The sequence below is a fragment of the Calonectris borealis genome, chromosome 6 (genome assembly GCF_964195595.1).
Source record: "Calonectris borealis chromosome 6, bCalBor7.hap1.2, whole genome shotgun sequence".
NCBI lineage: Eukaryota > Metazoa > Chordata > Aves > Procellariiformes > Procellariidae > Calonectris > Calonectris borealis.
This window is the reverse complement of record NC_134317.1, coordinates 2,666,336-2,682,297: the sequence shown is the minus strand read 5'-3', so window position 1 is coordinate 2,682,297 and position 15,962 is coordinate 2,666,336. Positions and strand designations below refer to the sequence as shown.

At 43.9% G+C, this 15,962-nt stretch overlaps 1 protein-coding gene across 1 annotated transcript; it reads right to left on the bottom strand.

Moving 5' to 3' along the window:
* Positions 1-594: 594 nt before the first annotated feature.
* On the bottom strand, positions 595-15,074 carry RND3 (Rho family GTPase 3). The gene is made up of 5 exons (XM_075152677.1): positions 14,557-15,074; positions 14,381-14,468; positions 7,041-7,150; positions 5,352-5,486; positions 595-2,378 (listed from the first exon to the last, which is right to left on the bottom strand). Exons 1-5 carry the CDS (start codon positions 14,941-14,943, stop codon positions 2,127-2,129), a joined length of 972 nt encoding a protein of 323 aa, XP_075008778.1. The 5' UTR covers positions 14,944-15,074; the 3' UTR covers positions 595-2,126.
* Between the last annotated feature and the right edge of the window lie 888 nt (positions 15,075-15,962).

Here is a 15,962-nt window from a genome sequence, read left to right as displayed (position 1 = left end):
TTTAAAAAGCAGCATTCAGTGCTTTAGAGGCAAAGCAAACCAAATTTCACTTTTTGCCTGCTCCAGTCTCCTCTGCCTCTGTCATTTTTGGGAAACACAACTCAGACAAGTAACCCACACTACGTACTCAGATATAATGCCAAAGAACCCAAAAGGCTGTTGCAAGGGTAAGATTGATTTCTATGCAAATCACATCCCAATTCCCAGCTATGCCTGGCCTGTAGCTCAGTACAATTACATCCAAAACATGCAAGTATTAATGAACTAACACACAAAGGCCATTTCCACTACAAGTCAATTACGTTTTTTTTAATTCAAAGAAAAAAATGGTATTTTAATAAATACTGCCGAAACATTAACCAAACATACAAAGTGACTTCAACAATTAAAAAAAGTAATGAATATCCTGTTTTATAACAGTTATAACTTATTTTTTCCACAATATTTAAATACAGAAAGCACTTACCAGCTATTTTGTAATACTGCCCTAAGCGCACTGTTGCATCAGTCAAAAGCTTATTATGGTGGTAAAAATGTCTTTTTGTGGGAAATAATCGGAATGGGTGTTTTTTTTCTTTTTCTTCTTTTATCAGATGAAACAAAAGTGCCGGGAACACACAGAACTGAGTTTTAATTATGGTAACTGTTTACCTTTGCACAAGTTAACATGAACAGAGCTTGAACACTTCAAAAATGAAGCATTACCCTTGGGAAGAAAACGCTTGTCCTCGACAAGCGATAGCCACACTGGTTAGAGCTTACAGTATCCTCCTTTTGAGAGAAGCGATGAAGTTAAGTCGGTCAGTAAGCAGTTGCAAACAATTTTAAAGGCCGATTTATTTAATGTAACAATAGTATTCAGTAAGCAAAAAGGGATTTGACTTAACTGGTTCACCGATGTTTCACCACTGTTGTCTGGATACGTATATATTAATCTTAAAGACTAAGGGCAGTATCCAGTTTCCACTGGGGACCCCTTAAGGCGTCACAGTTCTTCAGACCCCATTTCCTCACCACGAGCAAACGCAGTCTGCAGCGAGAGACGGCTGCCCCAAAAACACGAGCATCACAAAAGATAAGCTGGCTCATTTGCAGATTCTTGGGTTTTTTGCAAAGATAATTGCAGTGAACCACACCACAGAATAGCACTTCTCTGTAGCATTTACAGAGGGCTAGATCCTGGGAGCCACCCGGCTCTCCAACTCCTAGCAGAAGCAGAGGAGTCTCGGGGCTTCCCCAGATGGGCAGTAAGGCTTAACGAATTATCATGGTTGTGAAACTAAGGATCATTTGTCATCATAGCTCTTAGCACCTTTCACTTGAACCTACAGCGACATACCCATACAGTACACCAGAACTGGAGATCATTGCCACTCTGAATTACAATCACAAAGAGGAATGGAAAGTCAAGAGTCCTGCAACGGGCAGGTAGTGTGCCCCCACACCCCAATTTGATCCGTTTACTTTCCACAGTGTGAGGGCACCTATAATACTGGGAAATCTCAAACGGTTGTCTTCATTACCAATATGCTCGAACGCAGATTGCGCTGCTGTCTCGGGAAGGCAAAACTCCAGACTTCTCACATACAGTGTTTTCCTCTAGGTGACACAGGGGCCTCGGTATACTCTCCATTTTAACGATGAGCTACAAAAAAATTAGATCATATCCTTTGGAAAACCAACTATAAGGTCACAGGGATAGTTCCTTAATGAGGAGGGCATATTAATAACGTCGTCTTTAAAAAAAAACATTAAAGTATTATTTTAATGAAACCAAAGGGGTAGCATCCAGGAGTAGAGTGTTAATAAAAGAAACAAGCACTGTCAATGACATCTCTCTTCTTTGCAGTGTTATTTTCCCATTCACCCTCTCTTTCCTCAGCACATTCAAACATTTTCCCTCTTTTTTTTTGGCATTTTCTTCAACATATCATTTCCTGATGCCACCTCATTTAGAGCCATTTCTTCTCGCTGCTCAGTTCCTAAGTACAGTCTCACACAACAGGTGAAGTCTCCATTAAAGCACTGGCATAAGCCCTCATTAAATACCATGTGGCTGTGTACTTCATTGAGCCTCCACCCCTCCCGGACGCTCTCTTCCTCCTTCTCCAGGAAATCAAGGTCCTTCACATCACCGTGCAACTCTTTGCTTTGTCCTTTCGCAAGTCCGTCGCCACTGTGGAAAGTTCTGGCCTGCCAGGCATGTGTGAAATTCGCTTTGTTGCCCTCTGCGATTTGTTTCGTTTAACATTTTTATTTGTTTTATTCACACACGCCAAGGTGGCAACATGAAAAATGTCTCTGACACTGTTTTCTGACTGTAAGGCTGAGCATTCAATATATGTAGCTGCTCCAATCTGTTTGGCCATATTTGCACCCTAAGGGAAAAAAGAACATGCAATCAATACCAAGTTTCCGCAGACAGCCAAAGCAAACCATACAATTAGTTTTCAGCGCTGTTTTCCATACACGATGTTTTGTGAAAACCAAAGCTAAATCTCCAGCACTACAGCCAGCAGCTAATTTTGCAAAATAAACAGAGCTTTGGTTCCAAGAGGCATTAAACAAGTATCCAAGCATTATCTCCTATGCCGATAAATACAAACTGGAAGAGAGAAGATAAGCTCAGGGATCTGCGAACAACTGCAGAAAGCCAAAAGAGTATTAGTAGGACCTATTTGGCAATGTCACCCTTACACCTTAACTTGCATCCGTGAATCACGTGCTCACTAGGAAAGGTCTGGATCTGGCAGCTTCCAGATTTAAGCCTGCTATCTCCAAAGAGAAAATGTATTCTGACTGCCTCAAGGGCTGGCCAGCGTGGCCCTGACCCGTAAACACGGTTACATCTCCACGAAGGGGGCAAAGTTCGTAGGGGAATGTGCTGTGGGTTTCTGGGTCAGGGATAGTTATATCAACTTGTAGCTAGGGACCCGGCAAAAAAAAAGAAAAAAGGACATTAGTGGTTATATGAGTCCTCCTTTTTTGATTCTAAGTGGATTAAAAGTCAAAGCAGGAATATTTGTTCCAGCATCACGAAGAAAACAACACACCACTCCGGCAGATGACAATACCCCGGTATGCTGTTGTGGAGTTTGCTACTGGAAGACAATACAGCACTGTGTGAAAAAATGGAGTTGTTTCAATGGAATTTTACTTTGAGGGATGAATCTTTTTAGTAAGTTACAAAATCCAACCACATCCTTGATGTGCCACTCCTCACATATTCATGGGCCTGAGATACAGGCATAAATCAGTCCTCTTTGCTCTAGTGCCAGGCTGATGGCACTAATCTATTTGGACCCACGTCTTCAGTATGCACTATTTACACTGCAGTGATGCAGCCCTCTTCTTATCAATTGTAAATGGGAGCGGCTGATAAAGGAGTTTTAGTTTGTAGGACAAGCCGTCCCCACGGTTAAACATCTCAACTCCTACTAACCAAGCCTAGTCTATACCTCGGAGCCTCAGAAATGTTTGCTCAGCCGCAGCTGACTGGAAACTGGCTAGCATACTGCAGGCAGAGTGCCACCAGCAACTGGCTTTATCCTCCCAACGCTTCCTTATGAAGTTAAGAGGAATAGGGAAAACCCCACTAAGCTCTTTAATCCCATGTCGACTTAGCAAGGCAAGGGAGTTTAAAAACAAGCTCTATATCTCGACCCCAGAGGATCCTTCCCTAGAACTAGCACAGGAGAGCACTGGATTGCTTCATGCCACCAGGGATTTGGCAACCACAAGAGATACAATCATTGCTCAGTCTAAGGTTTTGCTTGCATGGAGTACAGATGAAATTATGGGAGTTTGCTGGAACATGGGCTTCCCTGTAACATGTACAGTTTTCCCTTTGGCTGCCAAGTAATAGCTTCTGGCTTAGCCCTCTGTCTTCATCTGACTCCTGTTCCTAAGGGGCACAGGCTAAGCTGTGACACCAGAAGAGATGTGGATCTTCAACTCCAGCGGACAAACCCACCTGCCAGTAGATTTTTGATTGCTATCTATGGAAAGGGGTGAGACTTGGTGATTTTACTGAAGTAAAAAAATGTAATATATGAACTTGTGTATGTAATAAGTGGCCAACAGTATTTCCTTTTAAGTTTAACATTCAAAGAAGAATAGCATGAAAAATTACAGCTCCAAGGCTGAACAACATGAATATATACACATGCAACAGTGGTAGTTTGTAACCAAGATGACATCTTTCACAACAAGCAGGATTTAAGGACACTTCTGAATTGTTTTACACTAAGGTAAAAAAATAGCATTTAGTTTCATATAAAATTGTCTGAGATGGAGGGGTGTTCACTGAGTGAAGTGTAGAAAAATGCCATAACCAGCATAAGCCATCACAGTACAACACTCCATGTTATATTTTAATCAAGATACTCAGTTTACAGTATCTTTGCATTTTCAAATTTAAACATGCTGTAGGAGGCTGCATTATTAGCAATCACATATTAGGAGCTGTTGGTTTGGAAAACCTGAGGTTGTGGATAAAACATCAAAAACTATTTGATAGCATAGGATATACACACTAGCTAAAGTGACTTCTGGAGGTACCATTCTCACTCTTACACCCTGCAGGGTGTATCTCAAACCACCACTGTGATTCAGCTGCAATGCATGATATACATGTGTGAGTAATAAGGGGAAGTTTACCTTACAGCCCAGTTTTCCCATTCTCTACCTCCTGCTCTCCCATGGCCTCATTCCTTTCCCTTTCACCTCGGTTCCTCTATCCCCTGATGCCTGGCTCCAAACTTCTCACTTCCCCAGCGGCAGAGAACTGCTGCCAAGAATTAAGATGCTTTCTGGATTTGCTACCACCTTCAGAGGGAGCTACAAGGTGTTTTCCCAGAAGATTTTTTCAGGAAATAGGACTTTTAAGGGGTCAGACAATACGCAATGTTTGTCACGATGCTGAAGTCAAATGTGTGAGATTCAAATCTTAAGTTTGAACAAAAAATTTTATCAATTTATCAGTAAATAAACAGGACATGTCATATCTCAGTTACTGTTTTGGCCTCTGTAGGCCCAGAAAAGCAGTAAGTTTATTTGCAATTCACTTGAAAGGCTCTTTGCCATCAATCAGGCTACAATCTTATGATGCTTAAAGCATGCGTTGTGGGGCAGCATGATTTTCTGCTGCATCCAGTCTGTGGGTAGGCTTTGCCTTTACTCATAATAGTTTTCAAATTCAGCTCCAGCAACTACTAGAGTATGTGCACCTGACTTGTAGGATGCACTCGTGTCAACGGGGAGAGAAGTTATTCATAAAGATGGCTACAGTGATAGAAAAGAGTCTTGTCTTCCACCCCTAAGTGGTCCACCACAAAGGACATGGCACATACCTGATCGTAGGACACTGGTGTCTGCCTGTGATTGGAAAGTTCCACTAGTGTGCTTACATCTGTGCGCAGATCCGACTTGCAACCAACCAAAAGCATTTTGGTGTTCGGACAAAACTCCTGGATTTCACCTTTCCACTGTAAAATTTTAGGTTGTTGTTATAGTTGAGTAGATGAATGTTTAAATCCAAAGAAGCAATAGGTACAAGATAAAGTTTAATAAGTCATGACATTTCATGTGGAAATACTCTTACATAATAGTTGTATCTACCTTCAAGCTAATTTCTAAAGGCATTAGTTCCAGCAGAATCTGGTCAAGGTTGGAATCTTACCATCTCATACACTCATTAATTCCACCAACTTACTAATCAAGAGGGGATAAATTGAGATTCTTTACCTACACGAGCAAAGGTCTGCAGACCTGTTGCTCCTCAGAAGCGGTAGACACCCAGCCATAGCCATTTGCAGACAGGAACCAATGAAACCTGGTGTCACCAACATTCAATGGTTCCTCAAGACAGAGCTGCAGAGGCAGGTCTTGTATGACCACAAAATAAGCCTTGCTATATATTGGCTCATGGCTACATCCTCACACCTAAAACTACTCAAATCTGTCAAGGGTTCAGCTATTGTGAACCAGTAATAAGCCCTTCAAACAGAACTTGTGATATATGCCTTGCGTTTCTTCCCCCTCTACATGGTTATTTTGAGAACACAGGAAAGCCAAAAATTTCACAGCATAATCTGAACAGACCACACAATCCCTAAAACTTAAGGATATCATTTGGATTTAAAAGCATATTAAGAAAAATCTCTTACAGAATTAAGCAACGGTATAGTAACGAACATTATCAGGGACAGAAAAGAAAGACAGTTCTAGATGCTTGTTGGCGCAGTTAGTAGCTGAGAGAATAGTCTTAAGTATTTTCTGCAGATTATTCAGAGTATGGTATGCCGCTTTATTCCCAGTGACACAAGAATCACTGGCCCCAGCTACAGAAAAAAGGAACTTCAGGTCATTAAGCCTTAAAGACAACACTGCAAAGTTGAGTCACGCCCAGTGATCGAGGAGAGGACCAGGACCACCTTGCAAAAAAAGAGCTTGATTATCAAAATAAAATGTTTTAACTCAGGGAAAGTCTGGCATTGAATCTCAGAACACTGAGCTTGTGAAAAATTCTGAAGTTTGGTGCAGGACGGCATTTCTATGCCGCTGCTAGGTCTTCTGGTGGCTTCCAGAGGCATTTGTCACTGGCTACTTCTAACTTCAGGCCGAGAAATTATGTAAAGCCATGGCAAAAGTCCAAACACTTGGCAGGCACATTTTAACCGTCTTTGCAACATGGCAAAGTTTCTCAATACTGTCTGTTATATGAATATAATGCGAGAGAATTTCTTGCTGCACCCAGCCCTGCACCTCACACCACCCTAAACAATTCACTGCTGTCTAAGGGCTGAGGAATGAGAATTTACTTCACCCCTGAGCGTCCATTAGGGAGTTTTTGTTTTCAATTAACATTCATCCCTTTCAAATAAATGATCTCAAATTCTAGCAGTGCAGAGCGCAGTCCTGTCATCTCTCCATTAAAAGAAGCAAACTGAAGTCTCCAATGCAGGAAACGGCACCACTCTTGAGATTTAAAGACAAGATACTCACACAGTTCTGTACTCAAACATTTCTCAAACACTTGCCTTTTTTAGCACACTGTCAAGAGTTTCTGGACGACTGATGTCAAAGCAAATCAGAACAGCATCAGAATCTGGATAGGAGAGCGGGCGGACATTGTCATAATAAGGAGATCCTGCAGGGAAAAAACCAACATTTTTATTAGTTTGTATTTTTCACTTTCTGCAGTCATTCAAGCTGATTCAGAAAGCTTAGAAAGGTTTTCAGTGAAGCTCTTTAATAGCACCCAGCTTCCATCTTTTCTTCAATAGCACTGTACTCCCAAAAGACTCGTTGCAGTTGCTCATTTCCCCACTTTCCTTTTGTTTCTCACCTACAAAAGCAACAGCTTTCCAAGTAATTAAGAGTGATGGCACCCCAACGATCCATCTCCCACCAAAAGCTTGTGATGCCCCCAACAACAAGGAAAGGGAAATCGGGTCAGCCCAAGTTTAAGTCCCAGCATTAACCTGCAGGGATCTGACTTTGAGAACAAACCCTTAACCTCCAAAAAGCTTCTTCAAAGCAGATTTGTCACGGTTGCGCTTTCATGGAAAAGATTCAGAAAGTTTTGAAATAAATCAGTTTTGATTCTTCTAACATTTAATTTAAAACAAGTAGTTCCAAGTGCAAAAAGCATCTTTAGTTGTCATGGATATCGACAACTTTTAGAAGGAACTCTTGCTTCAAATTAAAGCATTTGTTGCAGTACTCCAGCAGGAAAGAATCCCAGTCCTGTAGGCAGACACGCAAGTTATCTGTCACAAAAAGCCTCATCAATCTGTAAATCAATATATGCTTGCAATAAATGTTTATGTTTAGTCCATAAAACAAATTTTTATCAACGAGATCAAAGTTAATCTAGTAATCTGATGGAACAGAAATAGGTCCAATATTGCACTTTGTGCATGTTTTATTTCCAGAGCTGTTAAGGGATACGCTGTTTTCTTTAAGAATTGTCATGATGCGCAGTTACAAATATATCTCCAGAGTCAGAAATCTCATTTTTATCATCTGGTGAATCTGGTAACAGGTTTGGGGAAAAAAAAAAAATCTTCCTTTTTTCTAGGAAGTTCCAGTCACTCAGCCACCATTCGGTTTGGCCTTAACTCTGCTGAAGCTTCACTTACTGAGGAGAACGTATTTCTGATTTAGAAGAGTACTTAAAAGTTAAGTGGTCCAACAGGATAAGGGCTTGGGCTTTAAAATGCATGCCTGCAACTTAAAATCCATTTTCTTAGCCATATAGTCTTATTTCTGTATTTTTCTCTCATAAGCCTAAAATACAACATAGAACATACACAATAAGAATACAGCTTTCAAGAGTTTGGGGGTTATCAGCTAATTATATCACCAATTTTCCAACTATCTAGAACTAATTGGCTGTAAGGTCTCAGGCTGAGCAGACTATTAAGTGGATTAGAGAAATTCCTCAAGTTTTTAACTGACAGACAGCTCATGCTGTTGCACAAAGCAGAGGGGGAAATGGTGTGAACTTATCGCAGATGACTTAAGTTGGACAGCTTATACAGGGAGGAAGGAGTCAAGAATCCCAGGAATGTTGTTTTTGAAATGAAGAGTAACACATGGGGAATGAAGCATTACCAAACTAGGTAGCAGAAGGTAATTTGTTGAACGAGACTATTTTATTCAAATGCTCATCTTCATAAATGATGTCAATCTAATGAAGAGGCAGCTGTCAAAAACTGCTCTTCAAAACAGTGTTAGCTGTCTTCAGCGGTAAATGACATGTTAGAAAGAAATCTAAGCAAGCTGAGCTGACCGGTAGTTAACTATTCATTTGAGCTCAGCTCTGCTTGCACTGACTATCAATAAGCATTTTCTACTACTAATTATTCCCCGGCTATCTCCAGCACTGCTATTACAGTGCCTTCATCCTGGAGCCCCAGGGCCAAGTTATTTATCCTGGAGCCCCAGGGCCAAGTTATTTGCCCTGGACAGACGAATTGCAGAGCCGCGTGCCGTTAACTAGCCACCTGCACTGCTCTGCAGCGTTAAACGGGCCAAAGCACAGACTGCTGCCCAGCCGCCAGCCTGCGTGCTGGTGAGAGCCACTGCCGGGCTAGCACATCTCCCTGCCAGGCTCAGGCAAGTAAGGGCAGGATTGAAGATCATGAATGCTTGGCCAAATGGTTGCTGGCTAGAAAGGAGTCTCAAAAAAGCCTCACCCAGAAACTAATTCCTTAGACACATACCTATCTTCTCACTCACCAGTCTTCAGGGATACAACATACCATATATGTCCATCAGCATGTATTTATGTATACATATGGTCACCACCTCCAGCCCAGAGACTCCTTTCTACTGTGTCAGCTGTAGCTGTGTTTGTTTTGAGGGTTTTTCTTTTTAGGTTTTCCTTCTGAACCTCTCATATTAAAGATGCTGAGCTAGAGTAAGTGCACTTTTATAGGCAGTGCTTCTGCTCAGATGCAAGCTAGGAGGAATATTTGACACCTCCTTTTCTTTGGGTAGTGTGTGGCAGAACAAATGGGAACCATTTAAAGTACTCGGGCTGCAGTATCAACAAAGGAAATTTCCTGGTCTCATTCAACAGCAATAACTGAACCTTTATTACTGCGCAAATAAAGAGGGGCTACGGCCCTCGCTGTGCGAGCCTATTCAATCTGGCATTTCATCGTTTCGCCCAGAGAAACCCTCAGAAGCCAGGAATCTCAGGAATGAGGCTCAAGTCTGAACAGACAACTTGAGCACAGCCCAGTAAGGCTGCTCACTCTTTTTCAAGTTAGTCTGCAGATCTGAAGCCATGCCAACCCTAGAAAACAGAAGGAGAATGTAGAGCTACAGCTATGGTATTTGTGGAAAAAAAAATAAGCCTATTTGCGTTTGTGATTCTGTTCCTACAAAATAAAACATTTTTGTCAAGGACAACACAGATGATTTTTCTGTTTTATCAAGGAATTGCTGATAATGCTGTAGTTCATCTCACTTTGGGGTGGAAGTGTATTCCAGCTGCAATCCCCCTTTTTTAATCTGTTTGGCAGCTTAAATAAGTTAAGCCAAAATAATTTAAACATTAAGAAAGATCTACTTTTAAAACCTTATGTTTCATGCAAAGTACAACATAAATTCAGCTTTTAAACTGAAATAAAACCCCTTACCAGCAATATGCTTGGCTTTGGTCTACAGAAGATACCAAAGCTTAGGTTTAAATGGTGCTATCTTAATAATTAATAACAATAACAACAGAATTACATCGTTAAAAGTTAAAGCATACTTAATTTTTTGATGGCTTAGTACTACTCTAAGATGCTAGATCATGGAGAGACGATGCCCTGCAAGCCCCAAAGCCACCACCACCACGAGTTCCAACCAGGAGGTTCAGTCCCACATCCCACCTCCGGAGCTGAACCTGGGCAGCTCCTGCTCACCGCGCTGCTCAGCCTCTGCTTGCCCACGGGCCCTAAGGGAAGCAGAGCTCAGTAACAGGCAATAGTTTACTATTTACACACCACCAAGCAGCCATCAGGCATCAGTCTTTGTAGCCTTTTGGACTCCAGTCAACTGAAAGAACAACAGTTGAACAGCAGCATTCTCACTCCCAAACCCTTGGGCTCACTAATTATCAGCTACGTAGAAAACACATCAAATGCTGCAGTGGCCGCTCTAAGTAGCTGACTCACTGCTGATGGCTTTTCTCCTTCCAAATCCACCTTGGCTGTTTTGGAGAAAACGCAGGTGATTTTGTATACTGAATATCATAGAACACATCATCTCCAAGCACATGGCTATCACAATATTCATAGCACCTCAAGTAGAAAACAGGACTCTGGTAGGTGACTTGGCATTCCCAGTTGTCAATTCTAATTATTTCCCCTCTAAAGGGAAAAAAAAAAACCAAACTATAGTTACTGTTACTCTGCCATGAAACGAAAAATTCACACAGCTCAATACAGCCAACTTGCAAGTGAACTGGAAGGCAAAAACAGAAATTTGACATTTCCTTTATGATGCTTACTGCCAGAGAGCTCAGGAAAATCGTAACTTTAATTCATGTATGTTTCAGATGTCTTCTGAAACATTTCGGCAAAAAGCCTTATAATTAATATTATGTTTCTATATAGACACTGAATACATTGTGCATATTCAAATCACAGTAAAGCTAACCTGATTTAAAGCTCTAAGGCCCTTCTGGATTTAATTATATGCTAATCCCCAGCAGTGCATAAGTATTTCTGGCCCTGTTGAGAATTATTTTATTGGAGTATCCAGTACAGTTTCCACAGTTCAACCAATAAAAAAGAAACTAAAATATGTTTCAGGGAGACACAGGCATGTAGACCTAATTAATAGTATGTGATTTCTGTGCCACAGCTGCTGCTGTACTAGCAAGAAATGTAAGTATCAAAATAGTCACTTTTCATGGCAGAAGCCAAAAACTTGGTAAATGCACATTAAGACCATGCCTACGGCAGACAAAGACATCTAATACACAAGTATTCTTCACAGTGTCCATGAGACTACAAGATGAAGCTTCAGCCTGAAGAAACTTCTAATACTCCACCTAGCAAAATAAGCACACAGCTCCCAAACAGCTCAAGATTGCCATAGTACGTTACCACAGAGTAGAATAATTTATGGTGTAGTTAGATTGCAACCAGACATTCCTGCTTTGAAAGGAGGGTTGGTAGTCCAAAAACCAATTGAAATTCAAGTTGGCAAGTGCTTTCCTTAATGCTGCGGCTAATTTAAATCCTTATAATGACTTGCAGAACTAGACAGTACCAGAAAATATTTGAATAATGAATCTTCCCATTCCACTCTTACTTCTAAGAGTGTTTTGTCCCATATTTCTACGGGCATATCCAAGAGACAACAAAAACTTCCCAATAAATTTACAGCTAGCTTGAAAATGTTCTATCAATTGCGTGACTCTCTACATTTTGTACTTAAGAGTCCTCCAGGAAAAAGCACATTATTATTATATAAAGGATCATAAACCAAAACCATAACAGCAGGGCCTGTTCTCACCCTAGCACAAAACTATTTTAACCAATGCCTACAGCTTTTCTCATTTTCTCAGTGAGCAAAAAAAATGCTCAAAGTGGCAGGACCTTCCTTCCAAAGGATTCAATGCAAAACCCGGTATTTACTTCAACTCAAGTTAGAAACTAATTTGCAAGGCAGCCTGTTGCATTCTCCCAGTTAGAAAATAGTTAAAGAGGGTTAAAGAAGGATCTTGTCATCTTGAAAGTATCTGGAGTATATTGCAATCAAACTCAGCTAAATCGCGTCCTTCCCCTCTCTTCCAAGAGATATAGAAGTACCTCAAACGACTGAAGCCATTACCTTCCTCATGTTGCAATGGACATTATCTTCCATTAGTATTTGGCAGTTAATCAGTCATATTTTTAAGCTAACTAGATCTAGTCCTGCTTTAAAAATGTCATTAAGACGTTTATTCTAATTCAGCAGAGGACTAGGACAAAGACTTGCAAAAACTAAATTACCAAGAATTTAAGATAATGCTAAAACACTATCTTATCTTTTGACGCCCTTTATCTGTGATTTTGCATTGGGTTAATGGGTTTGGGTAGTGTTTCTTCTTGCAGTCGGTGAGCAGGGCTGTTTACAGAGAGCCAATTCTTCATCCGCAGAGTCCCACAACCAGAGGATCTGCTGTTCAGTAATACTTTGTAAGACCAAGCACTGGATCTTTCAAACATTTCCTCTTCAGTTTCAGATTGCAGACAAATTAGCCACTTGATCTTAAGCTTCTGACTCAGTCAAATTTTCTATTAGTTCCAGGACAGGCCTGAGAGGATGACATGCACACGCAAAGGCTGGCAGGTGTTTCTTCCACCACTTTTGTCTTTTGAAGTGCTACAGAATATTTCATTACATGGGTGTCTCCAGCCTTTGACATACAAATTCCAAACCTTCCCATGTCAAACAGCTTCACCAGTGAGCGTGTTGTATTTTAATAGCTAAAAGATAAAGTTTTCCAAAATAACTTCACTAACTATTAATTTTTAATAAGCCCTTACTCCATAGAATTTGTTACAGTCAGCTTAGTAATCAGGATGAAAGCTCAAACCAGACACACTCTAGAAGTCCGCAAGTCTTACTTGGCACAAGATGAAGAAAAAAATCAGTTCAGAGCTACGCTGATACTGGTTGTGGGCACAGAGACTGCCTTTTCCCAGTAATCGTGTTGCAAGAATTTGGAATCATTTCCTCAACAGCAAGAGGAAAGCCAACTCACCGCCTAAACTCCCTTTTTTTAAAAAGGGATTAACATTTTCGTTTCTGGTAAAAGGACTGCTTTCGTATTTAGAATGAACTGCTGGGTCCAAATTCAACATTAAAAAGCTATCTACACAACCTGCCCAAAGAAGAAAGGGCTTGCATACTCTTGTCAAGTTCCTCCAGCTTTTTTCCAATCACTTCTGCAGAGTTAATGTTGATCCACACCTGCATTAATGGTTCATGGCGTCATTCACCCCTGACCACCTCTCCCCGTGCGGCAGAGACCACTGGCTGTCCACGCTTCTCTCCAGCGCTGGGGTGGCAAGTTCAAGGGTGCGTCCTCACCACCCCAGCAGTAAGCTTAGTCCAATTATCAATGACAGCAGGATCTAGAGGGGTTCCTGGTCTAACATGAGATCTAAGACAGCCAAGCACCAAGAACCTCAACCTTTGAGGCATGCGAGGCACGGTTTTTGACATGGCCACTGAAGAAGAGTGGCACAACTGGAAGAGTGATGAGGACCCCAAGCACTGCTCATGGTATGTAAGAAAGGATGGCTCCCTCTGCACCTTCAGAGGACCAGAGATGCCCACCTCCCTAGCCTTTCCAGGCTTTAAAGACTTCTCCAAAGCAGGGGAAAATATAAGGTATTTTACAAAAAAAAAAAAAAGTAGGCATTAAAGAGGCCACAAGGAACTCAAATGCCAGCGGATGTAATTTACCATTAGCATATATAAACACCTCTTCTGCTAGGTGAAGCAGAGTTTCGGAGGAGCAAAGGTACCCCCGGAGCTCCTCAGCTAAGCTCCCTCCAGCCAGGCAGGTGGGAACACATACCCCTGCCCTGCCTGCCTTCCCCTGCAATGCTGACAAATCGCTTAATGGAGGTTTGTCCACACCCTTCCCCCCCCCAAAAGTCAAGCATATCGCTAAAGTATACCTCAGATTTTTTAAAAAAAAAACCACCGTCTGGCACAGCTGCCCCTGGCATCTGCAGACAGGCAAACCGACGCGGCGGCGAGGGGCTGCGGGGCGGTCTCCTGCTCCCCCCGGCGCCCCCCCGCCCCGACCGACGGGGGCTGCCGCTCCTCACCGATTTACACCACCCGCCCCCGGGAGCCGCGGGGGAGCGCTCACCCGAGGTGTCCCAGAGGCTGAGCTCGATGCGCTGCGTGTCGATCTCGAAGCTGGCCGTGTAGTTCTCGAAGACGGTGGGGACGTAGCTCTGACGGGAGACAGCCAACAGTCAGCCCGCGCCCACCGCCACCGCCGCCGCCCCGGCCCCTGCCCCTGCCCCGGCCCGCCCGGCCCACCTCGGGGAAGCAGTCCTTGGCGAAGACGTGGAGCAGCGCGGTTTTCCCGCACTGGCTGTCCCCCACCACCACGATCTTGCACTTCACGTTCTGGTTGGGATCCATCACCGCCTTGCTCGATAACTTCTGGCTCGCTCTTCTTTCCTTCATTGATCTCGGCTTAGTCCCTCGGCCAGCCACAACAAAAGGAAAAAAAAAAAAAAAAAAGCACACACACCCGGTTCCCTCAAACGATAAAAATAATTTTTTTTTTTTTTTAAAAAAAAAAAAAAAAAAAAGGAAAAAACCCAGCAGAGGTGGCAGAGCCGCGGGACGCGCCACCGCCCCCTCTCCACCCGGCCGCCGGTCCCGCGCAGACTGCTTTGTCCCCCCACCGCCCGCCCCCATTTATAGCTTCGCATCCGCCAATCACCGCTCGCCGCCGGTGCGGGGCCCGCCCCCTCGCCGCGCGCTGCCGGCGGGCCGCCGGAGCAGTGCGCCCCCTAGGGGAGCCGCGCGGCGCCGCAGCTCCGAGGAGGAGGCGGTGGGGTGGGGGGGTGCCGGTGCCGCCCCGCCGCTCGCCCCGCGGGGAGCCCCTCCCGCCGGGCAGTCCCCCACGGCCCTCCCGGCTCCACCGGGCCCTCGCCCGTCCTCTGAGGGCTGAACTGAGGCCGTGCCGGCGGCAGACCGGTGTCATCCTGTCAGGGAGAGGCCTGGTGTGGGGCCGGCGCCCCCAGAAGCGATGCGTGGAATAAAGGGTGGTTTTCGTGGTGTTTCTTTAAATTTTTACAAGCCGTCTATAAATCTCAGTGCTACGAAAGGGAACCTGTGGCATGCGGGGCTTTGTGGCCTCCAGAGGGGCCGGCTACCAGGGTCCCTCAGGGAGGTGCCCCCCTCAGTGCCACCGGCTGGGCTGAGGAGAGCCGCCCGGCTTCGGCCTTAACTGCACCGCAGAACTGGCGCAGCTGGGTTGTGACTGTGGGCAAAGAGCTTTTTCGCTCAAAACATGGTCAAAAGGAGTGCGTCAGGATCTCAGAACGTCCCCACCGTTAACGTGCTCTTTTTTTTTTAGCTTCCCGGACACAAGCAAAACCGGTTACGTTCACCAGAGGTCTGAACGCTGCTCTGACTGGAACAGCGATTCTGTCACAGCGCGGGGTAAATCTTTCCTGAAGCCACAGCCCCGAACAAGGGACGGTTTGTGTGCGGCTCGTAGCACGCTTCTCCGTCGAGTGCCCCTCTCCTCTCCCGTATGGCTCCGCGTGGCAGCAGCAGACAGGCGTCCTCGGAAAGGGGCTGCCAGCAGGCAGGAGGGCTGGAGCAGAGCCTGCCTCCCCTCCCCGCTCAGACCTCGCCTGCCAGCTTCACCCAGCGCAGCCGAAGGCAGGGGTGGCCTTCGTGAAGGTGGGGTTTTGGCCTTATCTCTT

Excerpts from the sequence above, each read along its gene's own strand:
- RND3 (XM_075152677.1), bottom strand. The coding sequence starts at position 14,943 with ATGGGGGCGGGCGGTGGGGGGACAAAGCAGTCTGCGCGGGACCGGCGG. Across the intron at positions 5,487-7,040 it reads TTGACAGTGTGCTAAAAAAG|TGGAAAGGTGAAATCCAGGA; the intron begins GCAAGTGTTTGA and ends AAAATTTTACAG. Across the intron at positions 2,379-5,351 it reads CACCAGTGTCCTACGATCAG|GGTGCAAATATGGCCAAACA; the intron begins GTATGTGCCATG and ends TTTTTCCCTTAG.